At 47.6% G+C, this 21,406-nt stretch overlaps 1 protein-coding gene and 1 long non-coding RNA gene across 8 annotated transcripts in view; one reads left to right on the plus strand and one right to left on the minus strand.

Moving 5' to 3' along the window:
• Positions 1-678: 678 nt before the first annotated feature.
• Positions 679-8,053, plus strand: LOC309328277. Of its 2 annotated transcripts, XR_014150719.1 has the most exons (4): positions 679-859; positions 1,126-1,169; positions 5,036-6,384; positions 7,689-8,053. It is a non-coding gene; the product is annotated as an uncharacterized lncRNA (long non-coding RNA). The 2 variants fall into 2 exon arrangements; XR_014150720.1 differs by lacking the exons at positions 679-859; positions 1,126-1,169 and having other exon boundaries at positions 2,372-6,384.
• Positions 8,054-8,107: 54 nt separating this feature from the next.
• Positions 8,108-21,406, minus strand: part of MLLT6 (MLLT6, PHD finger containing) — a 91,106-nt gene continuing 77,807 nt past the window's right edge. For 4 of the 6 annotated variants that reach the window (XM_081837659.1, XM_081837656.1, XM_081837657.1 and 1 more), the window contains exons 11-20: positions 18,821-19,005; positions 17,347-17,464; positions 16,194-16,260; positions 15,474-15,613; positions 14,519-14,707; positions 13,231-13,319; positions 12,433-12,788; positions 10,964-11,072; positions 10,156-10,512; positions 8,108-9,591 (exon numbers count right to left, since the gene is read on the minus strand). In XM_081837659.1, the coding sequence (XP_081693785.1) occupies positions 9,547-9,591; positions 10,156-10,512; positions 10,964-11,072; positions 12,433-12,788; positions 13,231-13,319; positions 14,519-14,707; positions 15,474-15,613; positions 16,194-16,260; positions 17,347-17,464; positions 18,821-19,005 (1,655 nt within the window). In that variant the 3' untranslated portion in view covers positions 8,108-9,546. The remainder of the gene's footprint in view (positions 9,592-10,155; positions 10,513-10,963; positions 11,073-12,432; positions 12,789-13,230; positions 13,320-14,518; positions 14,708-15,473; positions 15,614-16,193; positions 16,261-17,346; positions 17,465-18,820; positions 19,006-21,406) is intronic. The other 2 variants (XM_081837658.1, XM_081837660.1) reach the window with 2 other exon arrangements.

A 21,406-nucleotide genomic window follows, 5' to 3' on the forward strand; every position in this document is an offset into this window, starting at 1 on the left:
ACGTCAGCATGCTCTGTGGTTGCAGCCCTGAGCCCCCTGTATCACGGAGGCAAGGCCGTCTCTGTGTGTTGCCATCTGCCTCAGAGTTAGTCTGGAGTCCTATTAACTTAAGCCCTGCCCACCTGCATTTTATATTGTATATTGTATAATCTGCAAGTGCAAGCACACAAAGTAAACGTTATATGTCATTTAAACTTTAAAAAAGAGTTGTCTTGCATAGTTTTTATAGGAGGGGTAAGAGAACTAATTAAAGGGTCAAACGACCCAGGGCTGTCTTCCGCAAATGGGAACTAGAGTTTACATAATTTCCACATATTTAGCATCTATAGGCAGCAAAGCCCTTTGCAGAACAAATGGAGCTGCTGGCTGTTTAAAAAAAACTGTTTAAAAACAGGCATGGAGCACTTCTCTGCCTTGTGGGGCCACATGCTGTTTAGTGGGTGGAAGCAGGAGCAAAACTGAGGAGCCTCGAGGGAGAAGGTTCAGGTTTACCAGAAGCAAGTTTCTTAGGACCTGCTGGATTTTGCAAGAACTGGATACCAGAAATTAGGGGGAAAGCAAACCCCCTTTACAACCCCCTTTACAAAAGCCCTAGCTACACCACTGTGCCACAGGCAGCAGAATCCAAGGAATACCTCCATGGGTGCCTCTCTCCCAGTGAGAATAAGAAGCTGTGGCAGTTTGAGAGTACATCCCAGCCAGGCAAAAGCACTCCAGGGAGGTTTGGGACAAGGCTAGTGGGGAGAGAGAGCTGAGGGCGACAAAGAGACACCTGGAGGTCCATATTTGTTCTCTGGGCCTGAAGTTCCTCAACCTGGCTGAAAAAGGCTTCTGGACGGTTTTACATTTTTTACAAAATGTAAGGGCCCTTCTTCGGGATAAATACAAGTTTATCAAAATGAGAATGGGGCGGGGAGGCAGCATTGGTAATCAGTCTTCCTTCAGAGCTTCTTGCTGCAGTTTCCACACTTTGCAGTGAGTGCATCTCCCCATCTTACTGCAAAAAAGTCTGGTTTTTGACAGTAGCAAGTTTGTTGTGCGGAGCTCCAATCAACTTTAATTGTGTGACCTGGATTTGTTAAAATACAGTTGTGATACAAATATATTTTATTCTGCCTTTTACAGGACAGGAATGAAAGGAGGAGAGTTACCAAAAGTGGAAGCAAAGGGTAAGTAAGCAACACTTGAGCATTTGAGATTTTCCTGTTGCTGTTAATCCCATTCCAACCCCTGTGAATTTTCTCATAGGAAAAAGTAAATGTTTTACGTTTAAACTCATGCTTTCCCCAAGTGAGAAGTGTCTCTTTGTTAAAACACCATAAAAAACCCTAACGCATCTGGCCTGCCCCCCAAACTCAGTACAGATTTCTTTTATATATACCGTAATAGAAAAAGTACACACACCTGCTTGTTTTACTATGCTGCTTTCCCCCACAGCTAAATATTAATAGGAATGTTCCAAATTCAAATGTTGGCCAACATTTCAAATTCAGTTTAACATCCATCCCTGATGTTTTGCAGAGAGGGGATTTGCCCTCAACTAATTTGCAAATCTGCCACCTGTTCTTTGTGCCTCTTTGGCATCTGCATATTTATGATTTTGTAACTTCTGTAACTGCATCAGACACACTGCAATCTCAGCCGCAGTAAAGCATATTTTTGAAGTGTGGCTGTCAACATCAGTTCTGGACTCTACGTTTAGCCTGGATTCAAGGTCCAAAGTCATTACTGCTCCTTGAATGAGATGAGGCAGTGCTCTCAGCCTCCCTTACAAATCCAGAGGGCGTGTTTTCTCTTACGTTTTATTTGGCTGACTGAGGGTAAGCAGTGAAGGAGACTGACAGAAAAAGGAGCCATCTGCACTCTTACTTTCCACACAATTCATATGTGTAGCAAATTTCTCCCAATCGCCATCTGATTCAAATCATGCTCCTCTGAGGGACCCCTTCACACACACCAGGTGCTACATGGAAGCCTCTTGGAGCATTTTTACATGTTTGTGAAGTGTATGAATATGACAACAATGTACGTGGTGGTGAAGCATGAGCAGAAGAGGCCATCATATGACAGGGTGTGTGTGTGTGTGTGTGTGTGTGTGTGTGTGTGTGTGTGTTAAAAAGCAGAGGCAGGTTTTTAGTTGTTTTCCCACATCCAAATTTCTGGAGGGAATGATCAAATTGTTACAGGAGTGGGATCTCCCAATTCCCCCGCTCTGGAGTCTCTGCTGCAAATGCAATGATGCATGGAAGATGCCTGTCTGAAGAAATGCAGTAAGCACATCTGGGGAGACTGGGCGACCTGCTGCAATTCCAGTGTGCATGGAATTCCCCATTTCATCAGACAGGCATCTTCTATGCATTTCTGATTACATGCCAGTAATCACCTTCACCGTGGGGGGGGCAGCCTCTCCTGAAGAGAACCACCACATGCCAGGGCATTGGGTGCATAATCTGTTGCGGGCTATGTGCTGTTGGTGGGTGGGGTTGAAGCCAGCAGTGGGCAAAGCAGAGCCTTTCCATCTCCCTCCCTGCCCAGAGGGCTGCCAGAGGGTGGACAGACCAGTCTTAGAATCATAGAATTGTAGAGTTGGAAGGGACCATGAGGATCATCTAGTCCAACCCCCTGCCTTCATCTGCCCAAGCTGCAACAAAACATGTCCCTCCTGCAGTGGTCTCTACAGCCACAGCAGGTGCCACAACTCACCCACAAACTCCCCCATTGTCTCCCAAGACAGATGGATGACAACAATTCTTTCTTTCTTTCTTTCTTTCTTTCTTTCTTTCTTTCTTTCTTTCTTTCTTTCTCTCTCTCTCTCTCTCTCTCTCTCTCTCTCTCTCTCTTTCTGCAGCAAGCAAACACCTATATTGTATTTTACCAGACCACAGAAGGCAGAAGGGACAACCCTTAAAGGTGTATTGAAAAAAGAATCTTTTATTTTAAAAAGTGATCCAAAAGTCATCTACCATTTCCAGTTGGCAAGGCTGGAAATTATTTATTTGTAGAAGAATTTATATCCTGCCCTCCCAGAAGACCTCCCCCACCTCCTCCTATCAGGGCAGTGTGACACCACATAAATACAACAGAATACAATCAATAAAAGTACAGCACCATCGGAATGAATAAACAGACAACAGCATTATAGAAGCAGCATAGAAGCAATTTAAATAGGAACTCCCAATTGTTAAAAGGGTTTTGCCTGGCCCTGAAAGATAACTTAGTAGGAAGCTCAGAAGAACCTCCTGCTTCGGGTAACACCTTGCCTGATGAAGCATTCTGGAGAACGTGTTACTATTTTGTGACATTTTAGTATGGGCCTTATAAAAGCATTTACCAACAGCGGATTTTGGCAGTTTATGGACCAACAACACAGCTATTTTTGCTTCCTATGTCTCCTGGGAGAGTATTCCATAGCTGGGGAGAAAAGGCGGTCTCCTGGCAGTGGACTCAATGTCTACATAGTAAGAAGCACATCACAACTATACAGAATAGAAACAAGGATGACCGATACCCCAAAACTATAACATCTCTTTATTTCTTAATGATTTTTTTCTTCCTTCTTTGGTTAGCAATGGGTACAGCCTTTAATTTTAAACTTCACAGAGGTGTACATAGTTTTAAAGTTGTAAATGTGCCTTTCCACCTGGAAGATTGTATCTTGCAGAAAAGAAATACAAATGGGTTATTTTAAAAAGGACTGCTTATATGGAGGACCTTTAAAAAAATATAAAGTAAATTTATAGTTCCCTCATGAAAAGCCTTGCCAGCTCAAAATGCACTGGAATAACTTTTGGTCATTATTTATTTAAAAACGTCACTTCTGCTTTCCACGGCTCAACGCAAGAAAAGGCAACCTGTGGCTCCCCAGATGAGAAAAGGCAACCTGTGGCTCCGAGAGCCCCAGTCGCAACACCTGGAGGCCCACAGATATCCCACTCCTGCTTTAGCACACTGCCCTCTACTCAGGGACTCCGGAAATGCTCTTGTTCCCATTACAGTATTCCCTTTCTTCTCTAAGCGCACATTCTGCTGACGTTTTCTCACACGGGCCATTCTGGCCTGGTTGGCGAAAGCCTTGATCAGTGCTTGCATTAAAATGGGGGGTGGGCACCCTGTGTCCCCTCCAGATGTTGTTTGTCTCCAACTCCCATCTTCCCCAGCAACGTGGCCAACAGTCAGGAAATGATGGGAGTTGTGTTCCAAGAACATTTGAAGGACACCCAGTGTGGGGAGAGGGGAAGGAGAAAATTTCCCACCCATGATATCACTCTATGCTTAGTTAAATTTGAAGGGGGACAGCCCCAATTGTTTTAGTTTCTTAAAGTCTTTGATATTAATTATTATTATTTATTATAATAAAGAAGAGTGAAGCAGCATGAAAAAAATATATCTTAGCTACATTACCTTAATTGCCAAAATATATATATACATCTTTTCTTCTTTAATTAAAAATAACAACTACCAAGGAGGGGAGGGGTGTTAGGCACAGGCAAGGTACTAAACGAGACATTAGCATCAAAAGATGGGTATAAAGAAATATACCCCAGTGCAACCAAATGTGGAGATTACTCCTTTTCCTCCTCCAATTTTTATTTTTGTCCTCTTCCTGCCAAGGAAGAGACTCCAGTGCTCTTGCCCCAGTGCTTTTTCAAAGCACCACAACTAGTCTGCCTTACATACAAATTTTTCGCGTTGACCTTAATGCCTGTGTTAGAATCATGGAGTCACGGAATTGTAGAGTTGGAAGGGACCCTGAGGGTCATCTAATCCAACTCCTTGCAAAGCAGGAATTTCAATTAAATCATACATAGCAGATAGCCACCCAGCCTCTGCTTTAAAAACCCCAATAGTTAGGATTTCAAGTCAGTTTCATTCCTGGGACACTGTTCCTGAACTCCCAAGTTTGTTGGACAGGTGCTTTGGCTGGAAAAGGTGCAGTAAGGACAATCCAAACGACTGATCGGCTGCAGGAGCACCTTCCCTCTGAGGAAAGGCTGAAGCATTTTTGATTCTTAAAAAAAATGGATGAATTTCACAGCCAAACGTAACAAACTGCCAAACTACATGAAATGTTGGAGATCTGTGATGAGATGGACTGAGAGCCACCAACTGGGATGACTTTAAAGGAGGACTAGGGAAACTTATGGAAGATGAGGCTATCAGTGACTACCACGATGACTGTGTTTTCCAACCACTGTCAGAATGCCTTCATAACTCTTGATAGAAAGTCATGTCCCAAACCGGTAAGTTTTGTAGGAGGAAACATTGTGGCTGAAACAGACAGGATGGAGGTGATAGCTGCCATTTTTAAAAGAGAGCAGGCGCATTTGGATGATTCCAGAAATAAGTGCTTCCTCCCATACCCCACAAGCCTCTTGCACCTACACATTCTCTCTCTACTGTCTAAATTTTAGCTTGAGATCTATTCCGATCCAAACGTTTGGTGAAGCCAGTAAGCTTTTCCCCAGTCAGATTTCCAGGTCTAAGCACACTTCCAAGATGGGTGATTTCCTTAGATAAAAAGAGTCTGCCCAGCATGAACCTGGTCATGCAAGATGAGGAAACTGGATAGTATTTTTTCACAACCAGGGCTGAGAGCAGATGGACTTTAAAATGACGAGTCAACATGGTGTCCCCCCCCCCCCAAAGTGGGCTGCCCAACTCCTCCACACTCCTGTTCTAATTCTTTTGGCAGACCCATTGAACAACAAATTAAACTCTGATTGAATAACTCACCTTGCATTTCCCTCTATGTTTCAGGTGAGCTCTCTGTCTCTCCTCCATATTTAAGTTCATCTGATCTATCATCTGCTTAGTGACTTAAAGAAAAATGCCCTAAATTTTTAAAGAGACTGCCACAACTATTTGCCAGATGATAGATGTGTGGAATATACACCCTAAGTACACCCTTCACCATCTCTTAGGTTGGGTATGTGCTCCTTTGAACTCATAGGAGCATCCTAGGACAAGTAGCACCCGTAAACAAGCTGCTACATTTTTGCACAGGGTTGTGTGCATCATTCTGGCATTAACGTTTGACCTGAACATGCTATTGCCAGTTCTTTTCTTTGGGACTCGGGAGGGAGGCTGCATGATTTGTGGTGGCCTAATGGACAGAACTGGCATACTTAAGTGCATGTCCTCCTTCCCCACAAAATTTCCTGCATTGACACCTCTTTAGATAAATATTTTGCCTGCCAGGACAAGCTCACTACTACTTGAACCGCAGCATCCCAAACTGAATGCCAGCTGCCCAAACCATCTTTCCACTCACTAGCTCCTTTCAGATGTAATCCAGAGCATAGATTAATGTTTTTTTAGGGCGTTATTCCAGATGACCAGATGAAAGGCAGCCCACCTAAGACTTGATAAAAAAACCCCTTCCAGGTGAGTCTTTGAAGCCACAAAGCATGCCTGGTGGTTTGAACTGGGCACATAGCATTCCTTAAGTCAAGGAGACCAGACAGGGCTGGGACTGGATTTTGAGGACAAATATATCCCCACAAAACCACTAGTGGGCAGCAAGGAGATAGTGGGGGGTGGGATTTCAGAACACAACCTTTGAAAGTGTAATGGGGTGAATGTGAGATTCTCTCCCCCACTGCACATGCGTGTGATGATGCATGAACCCCAAATCTACCTACCCATGAAATGGGTCAGTCTCCAGCCAGTCTCCTGGCATACATTTCCCAAGCATATGCCTGCCAGTTAACACAAATGCAGGGGTAGGTGAGGGAGGCATATTCAGGGTAGGGTGGACAAGCAGGAGAGGGCTGCTTAAGCCTTCTCATGCCTGCCAACTCATCCATTCAAAAGTTATGCTACACACACACATACATACACACCACCGATTTTCTCTGCAGTCGGGCTTCTTCTGGCCTCAGAGCCGAACTGGGAGAAAAACACTAAAAAGAAAAAGAAAAAAAGCTCATGTTTCTGCCTAGTTGTTTTTGCATAAGCCCCCCACCTCACTGTTAGGAGTGGAACCAGGGGTTGGAAACCATGTTTTTTTCTTGTACTGTTATGTAGCTGTGCCTTCACTAGAGAGGTACAGGTCTCTCTCAACCGTTATGCACAAAGCCTTGTGCTGCCTTCCTGCCTAGCCAATGCCCTGGTCCTTCCCTCCTCTGCTTACAGAGTCCCCTTTCTTCTCCAAACCATTCCCAATTGTGAACTTGCCCCTTCATATCTGCCTATTTTCACCTGTGTGCTTCTTCAACTTGCCTTCTTTTAGGGGAAGTTCCACGTGCCCACTTCAGGAACCCACCTCAGGGTACTTCCCTCCTGCCTCCCCCCTGCATATCGAATCAAATTTAGTTGGGAGTCCGTGGGTATGTGGGTAACAATTGTGCAAATCCAGCATTTATTGGCAGGAAACCTTAAAAAGTCAAACCTGCAGTTCCAGGAAGAGGAAAGTTAGTATGGCTGGGAAAAATATACCACCGCAAACCAGTGAGAAGGGCAAAAGTCCACTGGCGTGGCTGGATGAGGAACTCTGCAGGTGCTGGCTAAGCATCTGTTTCCCCAATCCAGCTGCCTGGTGGCACCACGGATTCCCAACAGGAGACTGAGGACAACACCAACCAGTTGTTTACAGGAATAGGGGCGGCAAGGGGCTGGATGTGGTCCTTCCCCGACTTCCAACTCTGAATCAAACAGTTGATCTGTGCAATTGCTTTCTTAAAAAACAGACAATTTAAAACAAAACAAAAATTCACCAGCGATCCAAGGCCACAGTTGGGCAGTTGGACAAGAGCCAAGAAGATCCACACCAGAATGACAGTGAAGGACAAAACTGAACTGGAATGTGGCAGAAGTGCTGGCCTGGATGCCTTTCAAAGAGGAGTCTGCTGTCCAAGCAGTAAGTGCATAATGTTGATGGGTATTTCTGTCTGTGAACGCTCTGCTGAAAGGGTGGGGGAAATGTCAAGTGTCATTCCATTTTCTAGCTGCTCCTTAATTAGTGCCAAAGCTGCCATGATGAGAAGCTGCCTGGTTTCCATGTGGAAAAGCTGCTGCTCTTGTCAGTTTCCAGTAGTTTTCTGTTGAACAATTTTTTTAAAAAACCCCACACGCCAAACCCCTACAGCACATTCACACACACACAAAATGTGGAGCCAGGTACATCTGTTTACGTGAAACAAAACAAACCAAAGGATGAAATCTTGAAAAGATGCTGTGATTTCTCTCCCCGCCCCCCTTTACTTCAAGCATCCAACTCATCTGTGGGGCAGGTATTTTTCAAAAAGGAAAGAAAAAGAAGAAACAAAAGCAAAAAGCACACAGGGGAGGGGGGAGATGAATTTGAACAGCAGTGGCCATTCCTGTGGTCATCATCACATGCCCAGCACCATTTGAAAATAGTGCAAATTGGAAGAGGTGGCTGGGATGTGCCCGCAATGACATGGAGGCAAGTCTGGGTGGGATTCCTCAGGATATCTGACTTGGATCCCCATTTCCCCTCATCGCAACATCCTTTAAAAATGCTTAAAGGAGAATGGAGCTGACTCCCTGGAGATGGGAGAGGGCTCACACTGGTGGGAAGACCAATGCTCTTGTCAGCTAGGAGCTGATTTAGCGTAGAGCTTTTGACTGGGCTGGAAGATGTTCCTTCACCAGAACGGAGCTGCTTTGGAGGTGGAAGGAGCAGCTCCTGCCCTTAGATGAAGTCTCCACCCTGCCTCTTTGCTGTTGGCTTTTGGGTGGCTGGTCTGACGGAGTAGGAAAAGGTCCTTTTCTGGAGGGGCTGGAAAGCACCTTGATGGTGAGCAGTGATTGTTTGCAATGGCCTTGTTAACTGCAGGGCACCTAACAAAGCCTCCTGAAGGTATGGAAGAGAAGGGTCATAAGCATGAAAGCGAGGGGTTGTTTCTTTCAGGTCAGTGTTAAAGACCCCTGGCTGTGGGAGATTTGGGAGAACCGAGTGGCTTTTTCTCCCAGCAGAAACACTAAGAAAGGCTCATCCATGTGCACTTCTGAAGACCTCCAGGCTCTCTCACTACAGGATTCCTGCGTGGGGTTTCCAAGTAACGCCTTCCGAATCTCACCCTCTTGTGCATCAGAGACCTCAAAAGCTCCACCCTGTTGCCGCAGCTGGACCTTTCCGCTGCCTTGCGCCTTGCTGGATTCCTTATCCCTGGTTTGGAAAATGCCCTGCTCTGCAAAGATAGCATTCCTTCCAGGACCAGGTGGCCACAGTCCGATTAGCTGATCCTACCCTCGAGGGGAGTGTCTTCAGGTATCTGATCAGCAGACTGCTTCACCGTTTCCCCTTGGGAGTGCAACTTCTTGTGAAATAAGTGCGACATCGCAGACACAGCTGACAAGGGAGCTGGGTGTTCGCTCAACCTGCCTCCTTTGGAAGGGTTCAGTACGACGGGCTCAGAACCGAGGAACGTAGACTCCTGGTGCACCTTTGCTTGGCACTGCTCTGCCCATGGCAGGAAGACTCCCTCTGAAGTCTTGCATGTGGTTGCTCTACGTCTCGGGATCCGTGGCTCAGGCACAGATTGCTTTCCTATAGCAGAGAGCAGCCTGGTATCGCCCAAGTTAACCTTTGTCCTGAACTGGGGCACCTCCCTTTTCGTTCATGCCCTAAACATGAAGATAAAGGAAGAAGCACAGGACAGTCTAAACCAGTTGCGTGTCCAAGAGCAATAAAAGAAAAAGAAAAATATAGGAAATTGCAGCATCCACCACAATAATAGCCCTGCAAGCCTGAAGGCCATTCACCTGCCCACTTCAATTTCCTATGAAATCTTCACATTTCTTTACTCCTTTCTTCTCCATCTAGTGCTCCCTGAGGTCTCTGTGTCTTAGTTCATTGCCTACTCTAACCCTCCTTCCTTCAGCCACTTTCCCTGCTTAGCTCCCTGCTGCTGGCATCCTTGTCTCAGACAGACTCTCCCACTAGCAATTCCAGCCTTCATCTCCCCTTCACCCAGACCCCTTATCACCTCTCATTTCCTTCTGAAAGAATCCAACCTGTCCCTAGATTATGTAGATTCCCTCCCCACTTAGTCAAAATTATCTCCTGCTCTCTTCAAAGCAGCCGTCGTTCCGCAGCTAACCCTTTCCCCCCTAGCTGGGAGAAAACTTGTGAACATTCCGTGACCTCACAGCAGCTAAGCTGTTGGCAGGCGATGGCCTGATACCCACCATTCCTTTCTGGCTGCTGTTGTCACCTTGCAGGTTGAGGAAAGGGTTGGTTTGTGCAGTGAGGACAGGTGGGATAGTTACCCCTGCTGCAGCTGACATCAGGCTGTTCCCACTGGTGCTGAGTGATGGGGAAGCCATCAAGGAACTGGCTGGATTAAGCTGCTGAGGGGAAATGGAGGCCAGGAGGTTGCTGTTGGCAACTGAAGCTGCAGGGGCATTGGAGTGGAGGAGGGATGTGGAGGTAGCCGGCCTGAGGCCAGTCATGGACAGCTGGGAGGAGCTGGCCATCTGGAGCCGCTGCAGCTCCCTCTTCTGCTGAATCTGTTGAATCATCTGGAATACCAAAGCCTGCTGCTCCTGGGAAGACAAAATTGCAAAGGTCAGCTGCAGAAGGATCTTGGCAGCTCTCCCTCCACGCCAACAGGAGAGAAGAACTAGGGGAAGGAGTGCTCCCATAACTTAGGTCTGCCACCCCAGTCACGGGCTGGAGCAGGAAGGAAGGCTCTGCCTGAATCAGGATCCTACGCTATGGGATTTCATCTTTCTTGAGGTGCACCCCCCCCAGGGTTCAAGAGCCACTGCTCTGCCTACTGTCTTTACACTGCTCATAATGTTATGAACCTCTCTCATAATTCCTCCACACGCCAATCTTTGTCCTCCCCAGATGATCCAGGCTTTTTTCATCCTTTCCTGGAACTTCCACCCCAGCCTCCCAAGTGTAAGAAGCCAAGGCACCTCATCAGCTGCTTAGCCCCCTTGCCTGCTACAACTGTGGGCAGGAGTTGCCAACCAGAGCAGAGGTACTTACTGGGTTGAGTGGCTGCGAAGTCAGGAGCTGCTGCAGCTGCTGGAGCTGGAGCTCATGCTGGCTGAGGAGCTGCTGCTGCTGCTCAGTCAGGTGGCTTGTGCTGGCCATGCTGGAGAAAGGTAAGAGGGACAAAGCGTCGAGGGGGGGTGGGGTTAGAGAGCTATCTTCAGAAACAGTGGGGCCACGCCCCAAAACATTGGCGCTCAAGACAGAAAAGCCAACTGACACCTCTGGTTCTAATTTCAGCCTAAGGAACCTCCCCAAAACAAACAAGAGCTGAGGTAAGAGGAGTGCTGTTTGGGTTAAAGAGGGCTTGAGAAGAACTTAATGGTTCACTGTGTCCCCTGGGTCAGATCTGCCTGCCTCCCACTCTGCCACCTTCCAATGGCACTGAAAATTGGCTGCGTTAGGAGGCATGCCAGGCATGCTCCCTCACCTGGCCTCATGTACGGGAGGGAACGTACGACATGTCTCTTATACAACCTCACTGCACTGCCCTCGGGCGCTTCCCACAGAGGCACTTGGTTGGTCACTGTAAGAACAGGATGCAGGACTAGCTAGGCCTTTGGTCTGATCCAGGAGAGCACTCATTTCCCCACCGCCTTATGGCAAGAGACCAGGCCTTGTTGATGCAAACTGGCGGTCCAGAGAAGGCATGAGTCTTGCTCACCTGCTGTCATGCTTCCCTTATTGTGTCTCCTTCCCCCACCTTTGGTCTCTTATATGCCTTAAAGGTTAGAAACTCTCTTCCCTTTTACTTGCACCCAGGTATAATTCCTGCAGTCACAGAACTGCAAGGTGCATGGAGCCCTAGTTTGGATCTTTCCAAACTGCAGGTTGGACTACACTTCAAGGCAGGGGTGGAGAATGCTTTTCACACAAAAGTGGGCAGGGCAATGGACTTATGCTTTATGTTTGTACAGTAGGCAAGTTCATACACCTCCCCCCCTCTATCCTCCATCCAGACCAGAGTTCAAGGAGACATCCCAGCCAGGCAAAAGTACTCTAGGTGTGAAGCAGGATAAGTGAGGGGCATAGCTTGAGGAGAGTTCTGAGGCCCAGATAGAGAGGCTTGGAGGGCTGCATTTGGCCCCGGGCCTGATGTTCCCCACTCCTGCTTTAAGGTGAGTGCACATCTCTGCATCTCCTGCTTCCATCACTGATGCCTTTTCATCGTTTTGTGACTTGCCTGGATGATATAGCTCAGGGGTATGCACAAACCTTGCAAAACACACCACATGTAATTAAATCTGGGAGGCCAACCAGGAACAGCAGGTGTGGGTGAAAGCCAAACGCCCGGGAGCCCGGCAGAGTAGGTGGGGACAGCCACCTCCCCTGAAGCTTTCACCAATAAAATGCTTTTCTGTAATGTGTGGCAGAACTCTGGCCAAGTAGAGCCCCTTTAGGCACTGCAAACCCATCTCCATCTGTTCCTCCCTCCCTCTTCTCCCCTCCTTCCTGAGCCTTACCTGCTTTGGCTGCTGGAGAGCTGCAGGTTTGGGGCCCCACTGCTTTGCACCAAGAGGGGATTCTGGGCTTGGGTGGCCACTGCTCCATTCAGACCTCCCAGGATGCCGTTGATGGGTACCTGCTGCCCTCCCGCCAGGCTCCCAAGTAGACCATCCACCAGGCTATGATTGGCAGGGGTGCCTCCCCCGTGGACAGTCCCCATTGCCCTGGCCAAGCCGTTCACTGGTGGCGGCTGTTGCACCCCAGTCGTCATCGGGAGGGAGGCAGGGCTCTGCTGCAGCAAGGGCAGTGGGGGAGGCGTGCTGTGGAAGGAGAGGGAGGAGCTACTTCTGCTGGGGCAGCCGGAGTGAGGATCCTGTGAGAAGGGAGGAGAAAGGAGGGAGAATCATTCTGGTGCGCAAGGGATCCTACCCAGGGGCTGCCTGTGACTGAATCCAGCACATCTGGCATCTGCCAGGTCCAAACTGCTGACAACAGGGATGGCATTTTAATGCCCAAGCTAATGAGTGTGTGTGTGTGTGTGTGTGTGTGTGTGTGTGTGTAACCCTTGTGGGAGGTCTCCTGTGCCAGCCCCTGCTGAAATGAATGGAAGCCACACAAGGGTGCTGCCACACTCATACACAGCTCCCACTGGTTTCATGGCAGCTGGTGCTGCAGGAGATATTCCCCATTGGCTGGTCTGCCTGCCACTCGGCCACGCTCCATGGCACTCCAAATCTGCCATGGAGGAGCTGCTTCCGGGTGGTTTAAAGTTCCAATAAGCAACAGTGGGGAGAACGGAAAGAGATGCTCCGTACCTCGGAGGAAGTGGAGAGCGAGTTTTCAATGCCAAAGCTGTTCTTGCAAGGAGGGCTCTTGCTGATACTCAACGAGTCGCTGTTGCATGCTAGAGGGAAAAAGAGAAAATCAGGAAGCCTCTCCAGAGAACATCTCCACAGCTGCAGAGCACCTTGTATCTCCGAATTAGCCCAGCTTAGCCCACCCTATCCAAGGTGACGGCTAAGAGCTTCTGGATCACACTGAATGTCTTGGGTCTGTGCCTCTTTCTTTTGAGATATATACAGTGGTGCCTCGCAAGACGAAAAGAATCCGTTCCACGATTCTCTTCGTCTAGCGGTTTTTTCGTCTTGCGAAGCAAGCCCATTGACGGATTAGCGGATTAGCGCTATTAGCGGCTTTTAGCGGCTTATCGGCTTAGCAGATAAGCAGATAAGCGGCTTAGCGGCTTAGAAAAAGGGGGGGGGGGAGAAAAAAAAACGCCGCAGGAACTCGCAAGACATTTTCGTCTTGCGAAGCAAGCCCATAGGAAATTCGTCTTGCGAAGCGCCTCCAAAACGGAAAACCCTTTCGTCTAGTGGGTTTTTCGTCTTGAGAGGCATTTGTCTTGCGGGGCACCACTGTATGCTGTTGGCATCTGACTGTCTCAAGATACAATGGAGTGCGCCTCTGGGGATGAAGTCAAGGTGCTGCATTAGCTGCACCAAAGTGACCTCTCCAGGTACAAGCCTGGGCAGTGTGTATGGAGGTCCTGGGTTGCCCAGACAAGACTCTCATCTTGGCCTCACTGATGTGGTCCAAAGGACAGCAGAGCAATACGTTTGGCACCAGCTTGGCTGCAGGAGTTGCCAGAAGGAGGCACACAAGGCACCATCCAACCATCTTAGGGACTTCACTGCGGATTTGTGTAGGGTTTGCTCCTTAGCCTTTTCTTCTCTCAAAGATAACTTGCAAGGCAGAGGTGGTTTAGGATCAGAGTTTTCCTTCTCCTAGATGGGTTACCTTCCCAGGTTGATGAGCCTCATCTGCCCCTCACTTCCCTCTTCAGCATGTGCAGAAACCACCATATATGCTGATTTCTGACATTCCTTGTCTGCAAAGTGGCTGAGGAACCAAAAAAGGTCAAGGTGAAACCATAAAGTTTTGTTGAGGAGGAGCTGAAAACCCTCTTAGTTAAGATTAAGGAAAAGGAAGTTGAGGGACATAAAAGCACGGTATCCCATAAATGGGATGCCATGACTGGAAAATGTCCTTGTCAGGAATTAAGAAACAGTCAGGCAGGGCTTAGGGGAGAGTTCATCTCCATACCATTGGAGGCCAGGATGTACTGGGCCTGGCCTGCAGGGCCGTTGCTGGTGGTGACCACCGGGAAGGGGACAGAGAGCTGGACGTTGAGAAGCTGCAGGCGCTCCTTTTTAGCCGCCAAAGTCATGATCTGCTCCTGGAGGCGCTGGTTCTCTTTCTGCAGCGAATGAAGGGCCTTGAGCATTTCTACAACTGCAGAAAACGTGGGTGGGAAGGGGGCCGGGGGGAGGAGAGACAACGAAGAAGGGCCGGGAGTGGAGAGGGGTGGGGAGGGAACAACAGTGACACAGTTAGAGCATACACGAAAGGGAGGAGGCAGTAAAATAAGGAGCACAATCAATGAAGCCAACAGGCTGCCCATAATTCTCTGCCCTCTGATTTGCACAGAAAGGAGCCCTCATTCATTCGCCTATTATATTTTCACCCCACCTTTCTTTGAAGAAGTGCTGGGTAGCACACATTGGACCGCCCCTGTCCCCCTTTGCAACAACCCTGTGGAGTAGGCTGGGAAATAAATAAGTGGCCCAAGGTCATAAAACATTCTTGGCTTGGGGGATGCGTTGGAACACAGGTCTCCATGGTTTGAACCCAAAGCTCTAACCATCATAGCACACCTGCAACTTGGGGCCCTACACTCCATGATGGTCAGGAATGAGGTCAAAAGGTCTGAGAGGTGTGAGGTCCGATTTTCCAACATTCGCATGAACCAACAGTTTGGGACAAGTGGTTCATTCATTCTATTTTTTTTAATAAAGGAACCTCTTCTCTGCGCATCTGCTTTGCTTGTTGACATATGGTATCAGAATGCCACCTCCCCACCCCCAAGCAAGCCTTAGCAGGGGAAGTTTTCTGCAGCATGGAGATTGCCTGATGGGAGAAGCATACATGAGTGAGGTTTGCCCCCATCCTTAGCCCCTGAGCAAAGGCAAATAGTTCAACAAGGTCTCCTGCGACTCACTGTTAACACCGGCTTCTCCATTGCCCTGTTTCTCCAGGAGCTGCTCAATGTTTGGTGTAGCCTGGGGAACGTTTTCCAGCTGCCCGCTGCTCGTTGATACTGTCTGGTCAAAGAGAGTGGGGAGGCTGCTGATGGGGGACCTGAAGAGGGAACAGAGTGGTCGGGAAAGTGTTGTCAGAATGGGAAGGACAGTCAACACACCTCCTAAAACAAGCTATTAAGTCCATTTGTCTCATGTTCAGAACTCCACATCAGCTGGAAGACTGCGAGATGTAAAGAAGTTCAATTCTGCATGTATTATAAAGATTCCATATGTTTTTGCTTATTTGGCATCACCAGCCACAGAGAGACACCTTGTCAACACCCCCTGCCCTGCCATTTCTTTGCACCTGAAATTTCACCAGGCACTGCCTATTCAAGGGTATCTTTTTAGAAAAGTTACTCTCTCCACATGCAATGAGGATTTGAGAAAGGAAACATGTTAGTTACCCTGTCATGCCCCCATTGGTTTTGTCTTCCCTATTAGTCTGTTGTGTGGTGCAACCCTATCTCTGGATGATGATGATGATGATGATATTATTATTATTATTATTATTATTATTATTATTATTATTATTATTATTATTATTATTATTTTATCCTTGCTAGTTAAGCAGTGCATTTTTTCCTTTTCTCCCCCCGCCCCGCCACCAATGCAGCATTTCAGGCAAATAAACTTACATGGAAGAAAGACTTTCTTGTGGTGATGACCCGCGGCAGACAAAATTACAGTCTTCCAAATCTGCTTCTGGAAGTGGAAATATATATAGTGGCTTAAAAAAATTATTTACAGACAACCTCCCCAACACTACCCCCAAACGCTTGAAACGGCAGAAGACCTGACCAGACATGATGCAGCACTACTGTTTGTTCAAACCCAGATTCTGTACTAAAATCTGCTGCTTAAAAGCCTAAAAACTTTTGCCCTTTTCTCCAAGGACACTCCACATCCAGTATCAAAGAGGGAGGGCATCTGGGAGGGCATATTCTAGGGAAGTAAGCTTCAAGTAGGGATTGAAGTTTAGCTCTCCCCATGCCTCTGTTCTGCTTGTTAAAAAAGGGCTCCCAGTTTTAAAAGGGAAGACCACAGTTTATAGAAGCAGGTCTATCGTTGTGTCTAGGCCTGCAAAATCCCTGGGTGATTTGCCACATTAACATAATTTTGCCCAAGTGAATTCAACCCTGATATTATTTATTATAATCACAGATCTTATAAGTCTAAGTTCTCCTCAATTTGGAGTTTCTCAAAACTCAGCTCCCATTTATTTCTGCATACCCACAACTGTCCTGCACTCAATAGTTACACAGTTAACATTCTACACTACACGGTCTTACGCCTTCTGTGGATTCAAAACAAAGCCTCTTAAACCTTCCAGTTAACAACTGAAAACGCTCAGTGCAGCCATAACAACATAACCACTTCCTGTCTCAAGGAATGGTGTTACTCCCACATGCCACCAGATGGCAGGCTGGTGCAGTCACTGTGTCTCCATAACATGGTCTCTCTCTTTCACCGCGCATGCGCACGTATTTTCCCAAGGGTTCCAGGTCATATTTCTGAAGCTTGCCTGCTGTATTTATACAACAAACAGCTTGATCTTTGTAAATGGCATGTTTTCATTTTTCTTTTTTTAAGGAGTAAACGTGAAACTTTTTTTCCTAGCTTACCCATCACATTTCCCCTCGTGTGTGGAAACCTTATCAGATCTAAAGATTTTGGAACTAAGCAGCAGGGGGAAGAAGGGAAGGAGATGACCTTGTAGACAAGTGTGGCCTTGACTTTCAGAAGGACATTTCTATAAGGAGATCATTTCAAACTTTCCGGTTTGTGTACCTGTCCGGTTGCTTTCAGATTGGTTCAGCAGAGGATTGACCGACAGCCCAGAAGTGAGGGGGCTTCCAAAAATATGCGAGGAAGGGAGACTGAACGTAGATCCTGCCAGGGAGAACACCTGCAGAGGTGCGGACAACAAAGGAAGAAGGGAAAAGAAAAACAGCCATTTCATTTTAAGAGTCATCTTTTCCAAACTTCTGATCAGAGCTTAGGCTGGTGCTGAATGGATGAGCGGAACAGACAGGCAGCAGACAGATGACATCTGGGCCTCTGTCTTAAAAAGAAGCTTCAAAGCATTTCAGTCTCATGTGGCTGAAGGGACACTTCATTAAAATGAAACCATTTTATTTCTGCAGGAAACGCAGGTGAAATTGGTGCTGCTGGTGGGGTACCTAGAGGCATGTAAATTAGCCAGAGACTAGAATAATAGGACGAGGGTGGCGCTGTGGTCTAAACCACAGAGCCTAGGGCTTGCTGAATCAGAAGGTCGGCGGTTCGAAACCCCAAGACGGGGTGAGCTCCTGTTGTTCGGTCCCAGCTCCTGCCCACCTAGCAGTTCCAAAGCACATCAAAGTGCAAGTAGATAAATAGGTAGCGCTCTGGTGGGAAGGTAACCGGCATTTCCGTGTGCTGCTCTTTTTCACCACATGCCCGGAAGCTGTACACCGGCTCCCTCAGCCAATAAAGCGAGACGAGCTCCGCAACCCCAGAGTCATTCGCGATTGGACCTAACAGTCAGGGGTACCTTTACCTTTAGAACAATGGGGAGAGCTTCAGCTTTGGATGCTGAATCATCAGGATGGAATTATGAGAGAGCTTTCTGGATTGCTGCTTCAGTTCACCACCATCAAAGAATAATAGCATTTGTTTTGCTTTTACTCGGGAGACAGCAGTGGTTTCAGAGTCCAGTTAATGAATGTACGTACAAGTTGCAAATCAAAATGAGCGCCTACATTTACCATGAGGGCTGCAGACCAAGAAGAACGGCACTCTTGACATTTCTCACGCAGCCTAGCATGGTAAGGTGCACCCAGCCACTTGAATACTGCTATTCGCCAGCAGGTTTTCTGTATTGCATATTCCAAGTTAGCCAACTGTAAAGCAGCAAAATCGGCAAGCAGCAGGAGCAGCGTGCCTGAACAATGAGGACTTGGGAGTTACCCAGACCCTGAGAAGCAGCCACGCTTGTTTGCTTCACATTTTACAAATCACGCTCCACAGAGGTCAGTCAAGCCCTAGGCTGTTTCTGTTTGTTTGATGCCTTTTAACTTCTTTACCCTTTTACACACATCAATCTTCCCCATCCTGGTGCTCTCCAGTGTTGTTTTGACCACAACTCCCATCAGTCCCAACCAGCACAGTTGTCCTTTAGAACGTACCCCATGCCAGAGTGGATGGCGCAAAGCACTGGGAACTTAACCCCCCCCCTCGGTGCACAGAAATGACTTCGAGCACTGATGCTTGAAGTGCTTACCTGGGTTGTGGAGACGGAGGAAGAAGAGGCGGTTGGGATGGCGCTAGCGAAGGGAGAGCGGGTGAGCGGGGGAAGTGACGAAGTGCCTTGATGAGCCAGGAGGCTGGAGGAGAGAGGAGTGCTACACACTGTCCGGAGCACCCCGCCTCCGTGCGAAATTGGATCTTTGTTGCTTGTATAGATCCCTGCAGGAAGAAATGAAAGCAAGACGTGAAAAGAGATGGACAGGCACCAAGGAAAAGGATGCCTATAGCTGCTTGTTTCGAATTCCCACGTTGCCTCTGCTCCTCTCTCTCAGGATGGTTTGACAACCTTTCCTTTCCTTCTGCATCCTCCCAAAACAATCCCTTTAGGGCACGCCAGTATTGTTCCCATTTTAGAGAATTGGACCAACTGTGGCTGAGGGTTTTTCCAGTGCACAGCATAGCACACAGCACAACAAATGCATCTCTGTTTCTTGCCTGATATGTGGGCTCCAGATAAGGCATTCTCTCAGCCAATAAACAGCCAGAGCCGTGGTGCAAAGATCCCCCCTTTCCCAGAGTTGACCTTTTTTTAGGGCTGGAGGAGGCGGGCAGCGGGAAAGAAGCAGAGGCTGGACGCGGAGTCTCCTTGCTCAGCTGGCCGCTTTGTGCCATGGTGGCCATGGCAGGCAGCACACCGAGCAAGCAGGCCTGTGCTGAGCGAGCAAGGGCACGTGCGCCGCTCCTGCCGAGCCGACGCTCGGCGGGAGTGGTGCACGCACCCTCACTCACTCAGTGCGCTTGTTCAGTGTTCCCTGGACTCTCGTGTGGCGCACTCCAGAACTTGGCGCCCCGCACCACTAGCCTCAATGGGTAAGACGGGCCAGTAAACTGCAATGTTTTGATTCTGGAAATGACATTGTTTTCCCCAGCTATTCAGACCAATGTGGTCTGGAGTACTTTCTGGAATGGACAGAAACCCTCTGGACAGTATTCATGAGATTACCGATGACTTAATTATACAATTCCTGCCTTCAATGCCCAATTTGTTTGGTGACTCTTAAGGGCAAAGACAGATGTAAGGTTTGTAGAGCAATGAGACTGATCTAGAAATGCCCTCATTGCATCTAACCCAAATGGAACCATTTCTCTCCAGAATCAATCTCAGAACAAAACAGTTCCCAGAAGCACGCTGTATACAGCATGGCTGGCCTCCTCTGACATCACCAACAGCCTTTCCTCCACCCCCAGAGTAGTTTTGCATAAACACCAGGAAGAGTTTTCTAACAGTTGACTAAAAATAATATTATATGAGCTGTTTGACAGTGGAACAGACTCATAGAATTGTAGAGTTGGAAGGGACCCCAAGGGTCATCTAGCCCAACCCCCTTGCAATGCAGGAATCTCAGCTAAAGCACCCGTGACAGATGGCCATCCAACCTCTGCTTAAAAACCTCCAAGGAAGGAGAGTTCACAACCTCCCAAGGAGGACCACTCCACTGTCAAACAGCTCTTGCTGTCAGAATGTTCTTCCTGATGTTCAGTCAGAACCTCCTTTCTTGTAAATGGAAATTCTAGGATTCTACAATTCCATCACCATTACCCTTTAAAAACAAAAACAAAACAGTGGATAACATTTCTGTAGTGCTGGGGGTTTTTTGTGTGGTTTTTTTTTTTTTAGAAAAAGAACTACATTCTGCATGAACCATGGCCAGAGAGCCATAAATGACAACCTAGCCTAGAGCTGATTCACTGCTATGCATGTCTGCCAATTCAGTTGTGGTGCTGAGAGAAAGCCAGGCTCATACTGCGGCTGAAGAATTCACTGCAAGCTCTGTTTTCCTCCCCACCAGACCCCATACATAAATCTTCACTGTAATACTAGCTCAGTCTGCCAAAAGGGGACTTCCTTGCAGGTTGGGTGGGAAGCTGAAACTGAGTAGCCTCAAGTCAAAATGAGGGGTAATTCTTAGTCAATTTCACACCCTCCCAACCCAGCAGCCAGTTTTTAAATTCTGCTCTCTTTTTTTTTGTGAGTTCCTGGGGTGGAGTCAGGGATTGGCTTTTCAGGTCTTGTGCCTTGAGATGCAGGCTACAATCCGAAACATACTTACCAGGTGTAAGCCCCACAGAACACAGTGGGACTTGTTTCTGAGTAAATGCACACAGGATTACATTGCATGATAGTTTCAGCCCTGGTGCCCCCAGATAGCTCAGTTGGTAGAGTATGAGATTCTTAATCCCCGGGTTGTGGGTTCGAGCCCCATGTTGGGCAAAAAAATCTTACATTGCAGAGGGTTGGACTAGATGATCCCCGTGGTCCCTTCTAACTCTACACTTCTATTATTCTTTTTGCAAACCAGGAGGTTGGCATGCACATCATTCAACCCAACAATATACAGCCAAAGCACATTTTGAACTATTGGGCTGCATCCTGGCCTACTTTACAGGGCTGCTGTAAGGACTACAAAATAGTGTATGTGATGTGTTGGAAAACCTGAATATTCAAAAACTCTATTAAAAAACTATTTAAGTTGTACTATTATTGTAATATAGAAGTCTGGACAAAAGGTGAGCTCTGATAATTAATGGGACCCAGGCAAAAACTGTCATATTTGGAAAC

This window comes from Podarcis erhardii (assembly GCF_964252035.2).
Source record: "Podarcis erhardii genome assembly, chromosome: 13".
Taxonomy (NCBI): domain Eukaryota; kingdom Metazoa; phylum Chordata; class Lepidosauria; order Squamata; family Lacertidae; genus Podarcis; species Podarcis erhardii.